General features: G+C 37.3%; 2 protein-coding genes across 4 annotated transcripts in view; one reads left to right on the top strand and one right to left on the bottom strand.

Annotated features, from left to right (window-relative positions):
* Window positions 1-1,330: 1,330 nt before the first annotated feature.
* LOC124257347 (mitochondrial folate transporter/carrier-like) lies at window positions 1,331-13,132 on the bottom strand. 2 transcript variants are annotated; one of them, XM_046691388.1, is made up of 7 exons: window positions 12,840-13,132; window positions 11,891-12,047; window positions 10,828-10,916; window positions 9,777-9,940; window positions 9,181-9,294; window positions 8,577-8,722; window positions 1,331-1,822 (listed from the first exon to the last, which is right to left on the bottom strand). In XM_046691388.1, exons 1-7 carry the CDS (start codon window positions 12,994-12,996, stop codon window positions 1,699-1,701), a joined length of 951 nt encoding a protein of 316 aa, XP_046547344.1. In that variant the 5' UTR covers window positions 12,997-13,132; the 3' UTR covers window positions 1,331-1,698. The 2 variants fall into 2 exon arrangements, with proteins under 2 accessions (XP_046547344.1, XP_046547343.1); XM_046691387.1 differs by lacking the exon at window positions 1,331-1,822 and adding an exon at window positions 3,663-7,176.
* Window positions 13,133-13,588: 456 nt separating this feature from the next.
* The window catches only part of LOC124257346 (V-type proton ATPase subunit H-like), a 31,732-nt gene continuing 26,405 nt past the window's right edge, over window positions 13,589-18,915 (top strand). The window contains exons 1-2 of one of the 2 annotated variants that reach the window (XM_046691384.1): window positions 13,589-13,772; window positions 17,063-17,080. In XM_046691384.1, coding sequence (XP_046547340.1) covers window positions 13,715-13,772; window positions 17,063-17,080 — 76 coding nt within the window. In that variant the 5' untranslated portion in view covers window positions 13,589-13,714. The remainder of the gene's footprint in view (window positions 13,773-17,062; window positions 17,081-18,915) is intronic. The other variant, XM_046691385.1, reaches the window with a different exon arrangement.

Below are 18,915 nucleotides of genomic sequence, written 5' to 3'. Positions count from 1 at the left end.
GTATATAATCCATTGCTGTGGAGGAAAATTCTTGAGCTCTGTACAAACAATTCTGTACACCATGTACTGTACAGCTATACATCCACAGCAGAACATACATAACACTGCTAACATCATTTCTGACATGCTAAAAACTCAATTCTTGCTCATCTTATAACTCCACAAGATAACAAATCATCTTCCCATCTTCCCTGAGAAACCCTGTCATCCTCAAGGACAACAAGCTACAATTGATTCTAGGAAAAGCATAATGAAAACATCACTGGATTGTGTAAGTCTAGGATAAGATAAATGCAGCAGATTATTTTCTGAAACCAGCCTGAAACTAAACGACCGACCACTGGATGTTCGAGGAAATTGGAACAGAAAAAGTCATAACAGAAATTGCATGAAACAAACATAATACTTCAATATTACATAGAACTTGGTTGATAACGGTGTCAAAATCTACACCGAAACGTTGCATTCATTGCAATAAAGAAGTTGACTATCCATAGAACTTGGTTTTCCTTCACCTTTACAACTTCTGAAATGCCTCTCAAAGAAGTAAAATAAAATGTCACCACAATAATCAGATGACCCCAAATCATCAAATTGTAAATCCTTAGGTAGTATTAAAAAAGGCTGAAGGGATTTAGAGTGAGTGAGTGAGTGAGTTGGGTTTTACACCGCTTGTAGCAATATTCCCGCAATATCACGGCAATGGACACCAGAAATAGGCTTCAGAAGGAATTTATAGAGTGAGTGAGTTTAGTTTAACGCCACACTCAGCCATATTCCAGCTATATGGCGGTGGTCTGTAAACAATCAAGTATGGGCCAGAAAATCCAGGTATCAACAGCATGAACATCAATCTACGCAATTGGGATATGATGACATGTGTCAACCCAGTCAGCGAGCTTGACCACCCGATCCCGTAGAAGGAATTTAGAAGCTACATCAGGACAGTGGGTGAAGTAAAACAGCAGTTAACTAAACCAGGAACTGAGGCATGATGAGGGAACGCTTTATCTCCTGGCAACTGCACTGACTGAAAACTACAAGAAATACAACAAAACAGTGATGTTCTGACTGAAGTTCTTCCACACACCACACATACCAATAATTTAGATAATCATCCATATCCATTTGCATGCTACAACACACATCTAGGAGACAATCAGCTTGTGGTTTCTTTTTATGCCTGTCACAGAAACCCAACAGGAATGTGTCCTTGTTGTTTGTCCATAATATACTTCTCAAAACAACCCCATCTCCACCCGATTGTTCATATTTCTATAGTCCGTGTGTCATGCCAAGACAGATTAACTATAGTCCTTGTCCGAACTTCTTGAGTAGTATACAGTCAAACACGATTGCCGAAGTTTCAAGACTACTTATAATTATAGGAGGTTTGACTCAACCGCAAAGAAAAACTAAATATAGAATAACCAGGGACTGACCTCTAACCTTGAGACAGCTGTTAGTTTGACACAATGGTGTTTGACTGTATTACATGTTTTAGTGATCAGTATTTTCTTCACAAGTATCAGTGTTAAGATCATCATAAAATGCTGTATTCAGATGTGGAGCTAGTTGTAAGGAGTGTCCCAGGACATCAGATCAACCAGTATTTTGTCCATGCAGCACGTCCTTCATGTCCAACACTCATCCATGCTGCTGCTACTGCTGCTGCTGCTGCTGCTGCTGCTGCTTAGGCTAGGACTGCCCAATCATCAGAGTGACCATGTTCTCATATACCACAAATGTGATGGCACATGCTGGTGTCACTCGTAACAGGTTTGGAGCAAGACCTTTGTAGAACCCATACATGCCCTCGTATCTGGTGAAAGACGATAAAATCTGATGTTAACACTTGACACAGTCCAGGATGGCAGCAGATGACTTGCTCATGAGAAGGATGGAATGCTTTGCATTTCTTTGAATTTGGGGAATTTCTCCCTTTATTGACCAATATTGATATATACATACAAAAATTAAAACAACAGAAATGATTTCAACCGAGTTGCAAACAACTTTGATCAAGAAGAAAAAGTTCACATAAAAAGTTATACCATGCAATGGCCATATATGAGTAGTGAGAAAAGGTCCATCATCTCTGAGCAAAGCGTCTGCTGCAGATCCTTCAGTACATAACAGACACTATCAACATATCACTGTATCTCCCTATAGCAGCAACATCTGCTTGGTAGTGTGATCACTGGACAATCAGGATGTCGGCCATCACATAATGCTAGTCTGCTAAGTTGTTGTGAGGGAAATATAATCCAGTGATTGCCGGACTCATTGACTAGTAACATTTGAGGGTTGTATTTCTGTATGTGTCACTTTTGATAAAAATTGGTATTGAAATAAACAGACACAAACTGTAAACCCAAAACAGACAGAAAATTGCAAAAGTAGTTCAAAGAGTTATCTCATGCAGGACCAGCCACAAACTCTGAGTGCAGTGAAATAACATTTGTATTGGTCCTCTGGACTACTCTTCCCCCAAAAGTCTAGGGTTGAGCATGCTGCATGTACGCATGGACACTTGTCTGTCCATGTGTATCAATAGGTGTACATGTGTATCTGACACTGTGCCTAAACCCTGTTATCTGTGTGCGGTTAACAATGTAAGAGATGCACGTTAAGACTGTAAGAGATGCAAGATCTGATCTGTGATGCATTCTAGTTGTTTTCGTAGATGATTGAGATGTTCTTGTCATGTGGTCATACAAATGTACTCCTAAAAAAGTTAAGAATCACACAATTCTTCATATAATTACAATTAATCTGTCATATGAACTATAGAAATATGAAAGAATAAGGTGATGCTTAACTTGTTTGGAGTAGTATATATCTTGTTCCCTTGTAAGGAACCTGTGTTTGCTGTACTTGAGTTGAATCACTGTGTTCAGAAACATTGACATTTAGACTTCCCCTTTGAGACTAAGCTGATATCTTTGTATGTGACAGAGCAACATATTATAAGTTGTTTACTGGTCTTGAGGGGGACATGGGCTGATGTACCCTCGATGTTTGTTCATGTTTCCCATAAAGAAACATTGAGGGTACATCAACCCATGGGCCCGAGGGACCAGTGAACAACATATTTATCTAACTGAACACCTCAATGGTAATTTTGAACTGTTTGAAGCATGGGTATCGGATCATAGTATGGTGTACCAGACGACAAGACGACAAGAAAAACAAATTTAGAGTTATCTCCCTTCCAACGGTGATTTCCGTACATCATAAGTGATTCAATGTTATTCGAGATAAAGAATTACTACAACGAAGTACCAAATGAGTTCAGCATTCCCAGCGGGGTACATAGAAAATGTTACTCGCTTGTAAGCGGGGTACATTGAAAATAATAGAGCACTCAGCCAATCAGAAAACGACATTTATGTATGAGGCAAGATATATGTTTGTATTGCCCAGATCACAGGACCTTTCAGCAAATTTATGCAAATTCATGGACCAAGGCCTGGTATAGTGGTTTGGGCCATGAATATGCATGAATTTCACCAAGGAAGTCGTAAAATATAACGTGTTTCAAATATCAAAACTGATAATTTAATCTTATTCATTGACTGTGGGTGTTGTTATGTGAACTCAACAATGTCTGTAAACGTCTCCAGCTGAAAAGAATTCTATAAACCAAGTCACACAATAGATCATCGCCACATGTAATTTAATTCCATCTGCTCCTTATGTACATATGTACACATTTCAATCACATCACCTGAATACTACACATATTAAAGACACATTACAACTGCAACTGAAAAAAACACAGGCTAACTCCTAGAGGATAAACTATACATTTAACAAAGCAAGCCTCCTAGAGGATAAACTATACATTTAACAAAGAAACACACCCTAACTCCTAGAGGATAAACTATACATTTAACAAAGAAACACACCCTAACTCCTACGGGATAAACTATACATTTAACAACTGAAATAAGCCAATGTCCCAGGCTCCGAAGCTCACCTTTCCTGGTCAGAAATATTGTTCAAAACTAAAGAGTGTCCTGGGGTCCCTGACCCCTTGTGTACCTACAGGCCCCTCAATCTCTGATGTTTAATGTAAGGTTGTGACAAAGACCCATGAACATGTGCGTTTAATTTCAAATACTGAATAATTACAAACAATGTTTCAAGAAAATAACATGATTGACTCAACCAGAGCACAATGAAACTTCAATTTCAATGCATACCAGCATTGCTAATTAAGGATGTCAGCACTTGATGTCTTATCAAAAGGAAAAACATAACTTTGTTAATGCCCGTTTCTGCAGCATCACAGCCACATCATGGAAGGAAGACAAACCTACGTACTCAGCTGTATGGGTGAACACTCAACCAGGACCCTGTTTCACAAAGCTATCATAGTGCTACAACTAGTCTGTTACAGTATAGGAGGTACGACAGTCGTAACACCAAGACAGTTTGGTGAAACAGGGCCCAGGCTACCTACCCACCACAGATCACATACTCAGGCATTAACTCCACATGATACAGTAGGAAGGAGTGAGTTACACTACTAAGTCACGTGGCAATATTTCAGCCATATTGTGACTATAGCACCAGAGTTTGTTGATATTCTTCTTTTCACAATTACCCGTCTTAGAGAAAGAGTGTCCTTGCAATACAGTAAATATGAGATTCTAAAATGTCATTTTAATAGTTTGAATTCCAATTGCTGTGCCACCCACGTGTAATTTCCAATCAAGCAAGACTGAGCCGATGGCACTGCTATCAGCTATACAGTTATGAATACTTATATTGAACATGTTCAGTTTTGGATGAAATTGAAAAAGAAACGTGATTATGTTAAAAACATGTTTACGGCATGCACAATATGTTTATCTTGAAACAGACTTGCATGTGAAAGAGCTGAGCCAGGGGGATTGTGAGGACAGAAGCTGAGACAGGAATGTATTGAGATCAATGAGTACATCACTATATGCTCTTTGGTATACTGGTACAAATAATGCTGCATATGTGAGATAAATATAATATCAGCATGGTAACCATTGATATAAACAGAATATGGACAATAATCTACAGATATCTAAATCAGATACAATATTGTCATCAAGCAATGTAACTTCACAAGATTTGCTGCAGAACACCAGTTACCTGGTCTAAACGAGACATAATACATACACTAGTGGTATTAGTTCTAACATTACACCATGATCGCAAACACCCACATATTCAGAGAGACATGCGTAATCTGCACGTCCACTTAATTTCCAATCGTGATCACCTGAACAATGGAAAATACAATTTCCTAACAAGAAACTATGATAATGTAATATGTGTGTCTCCATTACCTGTACAGGGTTTACATAGCAGGCCAACGTGTTACATGCAGATTTGTCATTGTACACAAGGATAAACTGTGATAATCTGAGATTACTATTGCAGGTAGTTTCTGTAGATTAGTAGCTTGTAAACAGCTTCTATAGTTCCTGGTTGACACCTCCCCAATAACACATTGAACAATGCAATATACTACTCAGAAGATTATAAAGAACACCCAGTGTCCTGGCTGGTTGGTACAGCAAGACACTACCTTCCTATCATGGGCCTTCTGCTGAGTAGTATCTTAATTCTTTCTGCAAAGTCACACCTTCTAATATTTTTGAAGAGATTCCACCCACATATGACACAATCAGAAAAGAGAGTAAAAATGGAGTTAGCGTGTTGTTTACCTGATTGCTGTGATGGGATATAAAAATATATTCAATCATGATAATTGTTTACTCCTTCAAAAGAAACTGATCAAGCAGATTCACTATCAGCCATTGCAAACCCCTCATATTCAAAACCAACTGTTTAAGTAAAAGTCTATAATTTATAAACAATAACATAAAAAATTTTATTTGACACGAATCAACAATGCTAGCTGTTTTTGACTATTCTATGGCACTGATATGAATATTTTGAATTCTAGGTCTGCTGACTTTAAACAACAAAAATGATTTAATGATGGGTATGTCCTGTTGATATGATCATGAAGATGTGTGAAACATATGTACTTGTATATCAAATTACATGAGATTCTGTCATTTGACAATCATTCATGATAAAAACAAGTCATAATTGCACATATAACAACACATGATGTCAGTCACTTCCATAAATGCATCGGAATATATTTTATAACAATGTATTGTGAACATTAAATACCTTTAATTATACATAACGTTAAAACTTCAAGTTACAAACAACAATGTTGTGCGGAATTAACAACCTTTTTCATCAGCACAATATCAGGCACAATTCAGAGCCATAATTGTGACTCAGAACAACCACATGTAAGAATAATTGGTTGAATTCCCCATTAAAACTGCTGACATTATCAAACAAAATTGACCTCTACAACATTGGTCTAAACGCACAGCATAATCTATTTATGCATTTACGCGTGTGTGCGTGCAAGCATGTGTTTCTGTGTGTGTGTGTGTGTGTGTGTGTGTGTGTGTGTGTCTGTGTGTGTGTTCTCTCTGTGTCTCTCTCTCTGAGTGAGTGTGTGTGTGAGTGTGAATAAAAGCATGCTCGACAGTGTACACTGTGTGCAGATGATAGAGTGTTGTTTGTACAGTACATGTATGGCTGCCAACACACATCTGCCCTGTACTGTACATAACAGCAAGCTGTGCAGTGTCACTTCACTCGCCATACATGCCAAACTTTATATATAGTAGAGGTATATTGTTTTCATTTGACATATGGATTTCTGAGTCTGATCAATTCTGTGAATCCTTGACGTCCATCAGATTCACTGGGCTCAAAGTTGTAAACAGTCTTCTGTCACCTCTTCATCAAGCTTCTGGTGAACATAAACATGAAATTGCCAATACGTTGCCCACCACGTATGCAGCTGATATATTCCTGTAGCTGACACTCATGTAGACTATTCTTCCTGCAAATGTCTTGTAACTATTAGAATGAAATCTCTACAATAATTCTGCTGGCAATCATGTTGACGTTTCTTGTATCCAAAGTCCAGTGAGGAGATGTCTCTGTACAGGGTCCCATCAGCTGTGGTTGTCGGGACGGTTGCTCTTCAAGTTTGTGATATATTCGTACAGCAGAAACACTATACATATGTTAGGGGTGACGTGCCACAGATAGACGCCTAGGCCTTTATACAGCCCTCGTATACCCTCGTACCTGGTGAAAATAAGCTACATGCAACCACACATCTGACCAGCAGAACATGAAGTAAAGGCATGCGAAAACAATCGGAAAAATGTGGGACTAACAGGATATCGATATATCTGTAACACTGTAGTAGATAGTAAGTGAATGTTGTTTAACACAGTCAGCAATATTTCAGCTACACTGTCCTGAAAGTAAGAGCCAGTCCAACCTGTGGTTGATAGCAAGAACACCAATTTTCAGAACAGGTCTGAATGACATGGTCTTGCAGGTAAAAAATAATAATCAGTGCTGAACTTATTAATAGCTAACATGTCTGATATTAACATACGGTTTTCCTGCATTACATATAATACCAACATTAAAGACATATGTCACCCAGAGAGAAATATTTGGACAAGTTGAATAGCCCAACCACATCCAACCTATGGGCATCAGAGTTTGTAGATACTCTTGTTTGATCTAAAACATGTACAAGTGTAAGAATTAAAAAAGTATCAAACATATCTGATTTTAAAACAAGTATCAAAAGCAGCTTGGGTCACATGATGCCCATTGGTTGGGCATGCTTGGGTTATTTCTGGACTATTTGTCACTTGGTGAGAGATATCTACTAGGATCACGTTTCTGGTACCACAGCACGAGATTAAAAATAAGGTCAGTCGAAGTAAACTTGGGCCCAGTATTATTCGTTACACTGCTATACTGAATCAGACAAACCCTAGTAGTAGGTTGCGTCAGCTAACCTTTTGGACTGACCAATCAGAACACAGCTTACCAAATTGTGAAAGTTAACATCCGCACATACCGTTTGACCTACACCTGAAAAACCCGAATGATTCTGAATGCTATTTTCCGCACGATCGCTTCCGAGTGATTCACATGGAGGACGCAATGTGTAGCTAGTCGCTGAAAATAGCGTTTTTTTTCAATATTCAAGGATGTCATCATGTGGAAATATAAGCTAATAGTAACCAGGTCAAATATCTGTGTTTATTGCAGATTTTCTTTTGTTGATAGATCAGTGTCAGCGATCAGGGAAGAGAAAATCCCAAAACCATTTTGTAAGTCCCGCCGAACCATAACAAGTAGTCATTGTCTGATTGGTTAAATCCATTCGGGCCATCTCGCGTTTGATTGGACGGTCATAGGTCACTTAAAGGTTAGCTGATGCTAATTCTACTAGGGTTTGTTAGACTCAGTATAGCAGCGTAACAAATAATACTGAGCCTAAGTTTACTTAGACTGAAAATAAGGTGTTCTTGGACTTTCCAGAGTAACCTCAGAAACTGTCAACTGCCTATAAATAACTGAATGTAAGCAAAACAAGCAGAGACATTTAGGTGCCACACAGCTAATTCTGCAGGAAAAACACTGCACACCCGGTAAAGCAGAAAACATTGCATACTTACTTGAATATCTGTCGGATTATATCTCGTATACTTCCGTACTCTCTATGTTGGTCCTGTATGCGAGACCGGAGGACTTGGTAGGGATATGTAGTGGTAGCAGCAAACATCTTGGACAAGGCAGCAAATACCACATACTCAGCTGAACCCTGGGGATTATGGACAATCCTCACATCATTCATCAAGTTTTCATATGCATTTTAATTGTATTGTAATACTGTTGCATGGAGTTTCCATTCCATTTCTAAAATTAATGTCAAATTGATAAGAAAACATAAGCATTTTCAAGATTGAACTTTATCATATCGACTGAGTGAGTTGTAAGCTGATATTAACACTGCTTTGACATTAATCAGTTGTAATGACAACAGCATCTCAATTTCTGTGTTCTAACAAGTGGGTATAATTTTGAGCCACATCCGGCAGTATTCAATCAACATCTTTCCGTGGAACACCAGATCATACCCATGTGGTGAAATGAACCTGGGTCTCCAGTCTGATAGGAAAGTGACATGGTTGGAATATTGTGGACTGACAAGAAACAATCCGAACTGGTAGAAAGTCAAATGCTAATGCTACATCATGTAATTTTTGTTTTAAGACGTACCAGGCGGGTGTCAATGGCTTGATTCCTGTAAGTGTTGTAAAGTGTCTTCATTTCCTCGTAGGCCATGAACTGTAGAGCACCATGGGAGATCCCAAACACACCAGGTACAAAACCCTGTAATGCAAACCAGGCAAGATGAGTCAGTGTATGTACCTTTAGAAACACCATTACCATCATCATGAAATCATTAGGTAATACGTCAAATTATTATTGCCATATTTGAGCAAAAGTATTCAACAACATGAGGTTAAAATGAATGACTTTAGAAAACACTCCTTACATTGTTCAACATGATTTTCTGCTAGATACTAGGTTCAGCAGAGTGCAAGGGAAGTTCTATATTATTTTCCAATAAGACTACTCAGCCTTATTCAAACAAGACGTAGCTGTAATGACTGGAAATTCTGCTGGTATACAGCATATGGTTTGATAATCAGCATTTTTATGAGGAAGGATAACGGGGTTAGAACCTAAACTGAAACATCGCTCATACTGTAAGAAAGAAGTTGTTCATCTATACATTGTTATCCTTCCTTACTGCTCCAACTTCTAAATGCTTCTCAAAGACGTAATCTATTTATGATGTGGAAGCTTACCTTGTAAAGACCCCTAATGCCCTCGAACTTATAGATCTTGAAGAGGGCATCCACCATACCCTTATAGTGCACACTGGATTTAGATGCTGCTGGCTTGTCATACTGCAGACACAGGCGGGTCTTGGTCACCCAGATAGGGTTGGTCAACACTAATGTTGTGAATCCTACAACATACAACCTCACATCAGCTCACTACTGACAGCACTGAGATCCACCTGTACATACAATCACAGCTGCAATGACAGATGAAATAAGCTGTCCTACTATCATGGACAAAAGCATTCCTGTTTTGTTTGGACCAATAGTAAACATGGTACAGATATTAGGTGGTCGTAGACACAGCACATATTCATCTAACTTCTATTACTAAGGAGAGTGTTGAATTTCACATTTGTTTTATTCTGTAATTAGCAATATTCATGCAATATTCATGCAATATTACGATGTCTGGAAACAGTGTTGATATACAGACTCAGTCAAACCAGTGTTTGTTACCATGGTGATGTCCCACGTCTGATCTGAATAGACATTTTTATGAACAGACTTATTTTTGAATTTTTACTCAAGACACTTTTCTCAAATCAGAGTAGACCAGCTTCATGAAAAGTTTTTTGTGTTCTCCACTTGGAACCATATGACTATAATAAACAAACTTTGAAGAAATACATTTCCCTTACAATATTCGCTCAATAAAAAGTTCGAACAGGTGAAAAAATATTGTGCCTTGTCAGATGCGCTGTGTAGCCTTGTACCTCTGCCACAAAGCCAGTGGTATTTGAGTAGGATTGTACACTACCTTTAGCAATATTCCAACAATATCAATACAGAGGACACCAGAAATGGGATTAACATGTTGTACCTGTGTGGGGATTTGAACATTCATTTTCAGTGTGATGAGCAAAAACTTATACCTGTAGGCTACCCCACCGTCCTGTCTTAGCTTAGCAAGATCTAACTATTCCTCACATCTCCCTAATCTGCGGCAGAGGTCGAACAGAAAGCAGACAGGGAATGGATGTATTGCTTGAGCTCAGATAGAATGTGTGTTTACCTGCGCCAGTGGCTGCCATAATGTGATAGCCAGGTCCAAGGTTGCGCTTGGAGTCTCCCTCATTCATCTTACTTTTGATGGAGTTGTAACTGAAACAGTTATCTCTTATGGTTAACAGTCTCATGCATGGCAACTCAAACATTGCCTGAATAGCAAATATGGCAATATTTAACGTAAAACACCAAATGTGTTAGTAAGGCCTAATATAAAGCATGCTAGAACTGAAATTGAACTACAAGTGAAAGTGTATGTTGTATAACCATGTTAACACCACAGTAGGAAATATTCCAGCCATATCATGGTGGCCTGTGGGATATAGAGTCTGGCCCAGACAAATACCTGACTGAAAGCATGAGTAACTATACATGTGATCTTGACATCTGTTTATCACCTCTTATGACAAGATAAACATGGGTGAGAAGGAAACAGACCTCAAGAACTCTGCATAAAGATAATCTAGAAAATAGCAACGCATGATGCATTTCCAATTACATTCACATCAATGTGAATCAAGTAGTTTTTTACAAGTTGCATCAGTGGATCAGTTGTTTAATGCCACATTCAGCAATATTCCAGCTATATGACGGCAGTCTGTAAATATTAATAGTCTGGACGAGACAATCCAGTGATCAACAGCATGCGAATCGATCTACACAACAGGGATATGATGATATGTGTCAACCAAGTCAGCCAGCCTAACCATCAGATCCCGTTAGTCGCCTCATGGGTTGCTGAAGACTAATTCTAACCTGATTCTTCATGGGTCTGTTGTATCAGTGAATACCTGTGCAGGACTTGTGTGTTTGTGTATTTGTTTATTGTATAGCATGCACTCAGCAATATTTCTGGACCATGAAGGTGGTGTGTAAATAATTGAACCTAGGACAGACAATCCAATAATATCATGAGCATCAATCTGTGTAACTGGGATACAATGACTTGCATCAATCAAGTCATAGTCGAGCCTCAAACAAACATGGGTTGCTGAAGATCAATTCAAACATGGATCTTCATGGGTCACACTAAAAGCTTGTGTGAAAACATTATTGTTGGGGATACTTACAAGAAGAAGTATAATCCCCAGGACATGCCAGCACCCCAGATGTTGGGTGTGACTCCTTGATAGAGGCCAACAAAACCATTACTTCTAGCTATACTGCGCAATGCATGGACAATTCCATTGTACTTTGGTCGATTAGTCACACCATAGCCTTCATTTACTGAAAACAAAGAAAAATTAACATAACAGAAAAATCAAAATTGGTACACCTACGGAATACTGGATACCTACCAGCCATATTGTTTAACAATGTTTAATGTCGCATGCACTTCCTATTGTAGGGAAACATGAGGTATAAAATTCAAAAACCTAACCCTAACCCTGTTCTAAAGTAAACTTCTAAAGATGGCGAAGGTATCCAGTATTCTGTAGTCTTGCCTCAAAATTAACATGATCCTGTTTATATGACTATAGTATAATCATGATAATTCACCTGAATATCATCATCAACGCATGGTGAGTAAAAAGGCTTCCATATAAGAAGCCTTAAAAATGTCAAGCATGAAAAATACCTCCTTCACCATTTATGGAGAGAGATAATATGGGCATAACATCACACTCAAGAATATTAAAACAAAGTATGATACGACTTCGCTTATGGTCAATGAATTCCTTGTATCCTGTTATGAGTTTTTGGAGGCTTAAGAACATCCTGGTTTTCTCAAAGATCGCATGAACAATTTAATAACATGTCTTAACTTATTAAAGAGAAACCATCCGAGCATTTACAATGTATGCCAGAGCAAACACTGCCACCCAAAAACGTATAACGTCCGAAAACATATAATCAGGATAATCCTACAATAATGACGCGAGTCGACGAGATGATGCAATCTTTCTCAAAATATCTCTATTCTGGTAACTGTGGTACCTTAATCATGAACTTAATGTTTTGGTTAGTTTCATAATTTCGGTTATTCACTGTTCCATGATTATGGACGATTATACTTGCCTTGAAATCTGATTTTAACTAAGTCCAGAGGATGAAGTACCAGTGTGGAAACAACTCCGCCAGATATTCCAGCCACCAAATACTCCCATTTGACATTTCTCAACACCGAGTAGAGGCGCGTGGGCCTTGTATCCGTTTCTATCGGCGGTCTAGCCATACTGTTTAGTGTCTTAAACAACAAAAAATGCGTCTAGTTAAATACTGTCTTTCAGTCCTGGTAGTCATCCTTGAAAACCAAGGATTTAGTGTTCGTCAACTGCTAGCCTTGTTTGTGCCGTCGGCCATCTTTGCCAGGATCTCCCAATGAATAAATGACAGTTACATAAAGAAAGATATAAGATACATATCAGACCTGCTTATCATATACACAAGCATAGCTGTATTATATATATTCATGAATACAAAACAATCAATATTTTACATAAATAAAACCTTTAAGGGATCAATGCACTTACCTTAAATTTTATCCCTTAGTATTCCTTGAAACGATCTCGTTGTAACACATAATCTCGTGAGAAATTGCGAAAATTCCTGTTGTATTTCCCTAAGAAAACTTATTTATAGTAGAATTCATATTGTATAATACTGATAAAACCATTGAATTGTCCTCGTTTATATTCCTTTCATTTATAAAAATAAAACAGTAGATAAAAATCATTTAATACAGAGCAAGGTTATTGTTTCAAAGATATTTTTCATTTGCCTTTAAGCTAGTTTATAAGATAAGCCATAAACATACACGTTGCACTAGTTCCGTGTGTCACATGATCACATTAGCAGATGATAACCTTGATGTTTTCAAAGTGATCTTCATTTTAAGTGCCAGATAATTTCTTATTTGCTTTGACAGGTGTATTGTAGAGCCACCCAAAATAATGGCTGGCATTGAGAACTTCGGCACTGTTATTTCAAATATAGAGGATCTGGAGAAAGGTAAATGAAAATGTCATCTTGTCAAAAATATGTCTGATTGAAGAAACTCAGAAACGGAAGGTCTGTGTCAGGATATCAGGAGCGGTGTCCGGTATAAGCAACTGTGTCCGGTATAAGTAACGTGTTGATATTCATGTAACATTAATTGAGTAAAACTCTGGGTAGTGTTTTTGTGAGATTGTTTCTGTAACCTAGAAATCTACCCCTTCTATGTTTACACCATGCGATCGTTCATCGTCATCATGCAGTTGTGCACACACATATTCACAATCATCGTGATAATGGGGCCTGTGAAAGTGATGCCATATGTAAAAATATGAAATAACGACATTCAATACAGATGGCATGAATGTATATATACAGATTGTAAGCTGTTTACATTGGTTTTTCGGACACTAATACTGGTACTTTCCAGAAGGTACAATTTTCTCACTAATCAAATGAACAACTTGTCATATGCATGATAATAAGGCATTCAATGTATATACTACTATAAAGGATCCCATATTTAAAATGTGATTATATTAGTATGTGCTTTTGTACCAATCAATGAAGACATACAGATATACAACCACACTGGTAAATGTTGGGTAATGCATTGCATAAGTGAGAATGAGTTGTCATTTCAGGGATAAACAATTAAAATGAGGCACAGATGAAAAACATCTGTTTTAGAAACTTTTTACAAAAAATCATACATTGTAATGCCAGTGTACAACATGATTTCAGTTGTATTATGTCTCTAGTACTGACAAACATTCCTGTTAATAATCATGCAGATTATACGGACTTTCCAGATTTGATTTAGCATAACATCACAGGTTTCAGTACATAGATGTTTGGATCATCGATCATGGAGTACTAATTTATACAATAATTCATGATTAATTATTACCACTGGAGTGATATATTAGGATTCAGATCATCATCATCATCATCAAATGTTGAGCAGGAGGGTTTAGATTCTCCAATGCAGGTTAGCTCTAGCCCTCTGCCCAGAAGGTTGTACCGACTCTCTGTGGCCACCACATATTCCATTCTTGTAAATAAAATTGTAATTAGCTTCTTGTGACTTCGGACTGTTTACAGAGCTAATTCCCAACAACTACCAGCTAGGCATTTAGAAGGGGTTTCACCTGAAACCTCATTGGTACCATACACAGGGACCATAATACATCACAAGAACAGCTTCATTAAATCAGTTCTGTTTGTTCAAGGGAATATATCAGCATCACCTGAAAATCTATGGTGTATACACATTGCCATCTCCAGCAAGTTTAGTTTGTTGAGATACCAACTCCTACCATATCAAAGATTTAAGATGGACAATTCTCATAGCATACTTTAAAGCAATTACTTCAATGATCGATGATTTGTTTAACATTCATAGTGTGTTATTATGGATCCTAGAAATCATCTACATTTTAGAATGTCAATGGATTTGAAGATTTTGTGTTTTGAAGATTAGTTCTGTAGCATGAGTTGTAAGCTTTTGGGGAATTTGTTTATGATATATGCATTTTCACCATGTTTTTAAAGTGGCTGTATTAGAGAATTAGTGTCATTGACCTTTGTAGATGGAGCATGTCAGGTTTGTTAGGAGTGTAACAATATATTAAACTACAGCCATTGTAAGAATATCAAATGTCATTGGAATATATAGTAGTACAGTATAACAATTGAAACTTGTGGTAATTGCAGTTACTTATAAATATTACATTTGTAAAGCTAATTTCAAACCTGCCAATGTGGATGGTTAACTAGGGTCATGATAACTTCAGATTTGAGATACTGGTACTTTCCTTACGTTTATGTTGCAGAAGGGAGAAAAATAGCTGACGTTGAAATTGTATGCAATACTATACTCATTTCTGTTACATTGATTAGTATCATTATCAAGCATTACACCTGGTTTGCTACTACTATTACTAGCAACAGCTGAGCACTCCTATGATCCCATTGCAACAATCTGGATTGCAATTGCAATACAATCAATAGTCATGATAGTGAAATTAACCCCAATAGCATCCTTGGTTCTCCCTAATGTCTGTCAGATATAGTGACCTGTTGAAGAAGGTTTAACATGTGTATGAAATCATTTTAATTGTCTAAAAATATAGCACTCTGTTATAGGCAGTTGTCTGAGGAAGGGTAAGTGGGGATAAACCAGTATAGTTAGGCATAGGATGTTGTGAATGTGTTGTACCAATATATCTTGTCACATGGAATCCGTTGTCTTGTTTATGACGAGAAACCAACTGACCAAAGCAAAGGACACAGATCATCTACTAGTATGCTTTATATTAGAGATGGACAAGCAAGTCCTGATATTAAGCATGTTAAGAGTGAGTCAAGTTGTTCAAACACTACATGTACTTTGTATCTAATTTGACATTTTATTAATGTCCTTAGTTCAGTTTTAGAATGAAGTATGCATTCTTGTTAATTGTATTTTTTCTTGTATAAATAATGACAAACTAGGTGTGTTTTGTCTTGATGCAGCCAAAATATTTTCTTCCTGTCTATCATTACAGCAATGAAGAATGAAAGTCAGTGAGTCCTGATCAAAATTACTCAACATCAGGGACTAAGATAGCTTGTTATGTGGCCCCTAAATTCATTGGACCAGGATCCCTTTCTTCTGACATTGTCATAAGTTGGGTATTTCTACAGGACTTGTTGATATCACTTCACCCCGCAACCTACTGATGTCAATCATTATGCCATAATGTATAGTTGATAGGGGTAGCCATGGCAATCAGTAGATGTAGTTGAGAGCATGTTAACTATGTCATCATACTTGCCTTGGCGAAGTTAGGATGTCTAAGTAGGATGTTTTGCGTTATATTGCATATGTACTTTGCAGTCATTAGGATTACATCGATACATTTCTGGGTCTTAATTTTCAAAATGATTGTTAGATACTTGTAAAGATGTCATAAGTAAATAATTCATCATGGCCTTTTTTAAAAAATTTAAAGATCATAAATTTTAACATGGCTGAATACCTGATGTTAGTTAGTAGTTTTAATCTTCATCCAAGATGGCGTCTTGCTTTGCTGTCGGTAGATGAAAGAAGAAAATAATGAATGTACATCTTGATACACTGGACAGTGTGAAACTTATCTCACACTATAACTTTTGTCACGTTATCTTAACTTTGAAATTTAACTGCTAAGATTAATCTCAACCATGATCATTAAGAAGATCTAGACCCTTGTACCTGCATGCAGTTATATCATTACCAGTAGCTTAGTAATTGTTTGATTTTCTTCTTATCTAACTTCCAGGAGCGGGAAAAGGCTTTGGTGAGCATGGCTAAATATGATAGCTAATATATAATGTATGTCCTATGAGGTATGACAACAGTAGTTCTGGTCTACTCACCATGAGTCAGTGCTGTAGTGTATGGTAATCTGTATTCATCATGCTCATTGTTACAGTGAGTAGAAGTTTAGGTGTCGTCAACTGCAGTACAAGGATCAACTAAGGCTCTCTTGCACTTGTAGCTGCACCTTTGAATAAATTATTTATTATTTTGATCAAAATATTCAGAGTTTGCACTCACACATTACCTTAATTATGCATCTTCACTTTGCTTTGAAATGCCAGTACACTTAACTAGAAAACGAAAACATTTATTGCAACTGGTGCATCAGTGTAAATCTTGTTTGTCAGTCATTTTATTGTCAGTAAATTAATTATTTTTGTAATGTCCCATGTAATATGACTGTGTTGATAATAGGAGACAACTGACACTGTTGAAGAGCCATGTTTTATGGGTGCCTAGTTGTGTTTGTTGTATGTTTTGGGATAAAGAGGAAAGTATTCCTCCCTCATCATGTTTGTTTTCAATACAAAAATAAAACAAAAATCCCAAGTCCCTCCACACTTTGAAAAAAATATGCCTGAGGAACTGTTTTAGTGTAAGATGTGTTTGGATTAAGAAGCCTTTTGTCAGTGCAGTGCAGATATGATAACCAGAATGTTTGTTTCTCTCCAGTCTTTTCAAATATCCCTCATACATGTGTTAAGTGAACTTAGTAGTGTTCCTGGTATACCATAGTCTAGATCACCCAGATTGGCTGAAGTCAATGAACAATTGTACTGAAAAATGTACAACTTTGAGTAAGTGTCACTGAGCATGCTTAACATATCGTGAGCAATGTTTTTGTATGTTCAAGTGAAATTGTTCCATCTGTAGACCCCATTACACTGACAGAACTGTATTTGTATACTTTATACATGTTGATGTAGAATTCTCTTGTAATTTGCTTCATGCAGGATATCAGACATTGGTTCTTGACACTTTCACCAGGCCAAAGGAAATAATTATGGTCAAGTGTTTTGGAGGCTTAGTCATATTGATAAGTTGGATCTTACCATGAGTGAATATATATTCTTGAAAAGTATGTACTTAGTTGAAATTTGCTGTAAAGAAAAGATAGTTTCATCCAAATTCTACAGTTATATCACTTTATGATGGTTATTACTTACCACTGGGGCATTTTGAGGAAGCTGCACTCTATTGTTGTTAGATTTAGTTCAATTTTTGTCATGTATACATGTAGCATGCATATGTTGTGACATACCTGACAATGACTGACACATTGTTTGGAATGGGTGCATGTTGGGCTCTGATGCATGCACTTTTATGGAGTAAGTGAGCTCTAATGCATGCACTATGTATTGTTTAGTGTCTGATGCATGTACAATGTATTGTGGAGTGTACTCTGATTCATGCATGATCTTGTGCATGCACTATGTGTAGTGTATTGAGCTCTGATGCATGCACTTTGTATAGCGAAGAGAGCTCTGTGTAGTGTACTGAGCACTGATGCATCAAGTATCAGTACTGTACAAGCACCTGCTGGATGTGCTCTGCTGGAGCCTTCATATGTATAGACCTGCACATTCTAACATTTTCACTGCAAGCTTCATGTTAACTCACGCATAGAAAATACTTCCAACTCACAGAACACTGCCTTAACCGAGTCACACATAGCACTTTCAGATACTTGAAGAGATTTATCAAGGAATTAAGAACTATTTTTGTTGGCACCTCAAAATGGGGACCTTTCGAAAGTTTATGTTCAAAAACATTTTTATGAGGTAAAATTATGAAATTTCAATATGATGAATT

This window comes from Haliotis rubra, unplaced genomic scaffold (assembly GCF_003918875.1).
Source record: "Haliotis rubra isolate DU_JTF1 unplaced genomic scaffold, ASM391887v1 Scf66, whole genome shotgun sequence".
Taxonomy (NCBI): domain Eukaryota; kingdom Metazoa; phylum Mollusca; class Gastropoda; order Lepetellida; family Haliotidae; genus Haliotis; species Haliotis rubra.
The sequence above is the reverse complement of the archived record's forward strand: the minus strand, read 5'-3'. Positions and strand labels throughout refer to the sequence as shown.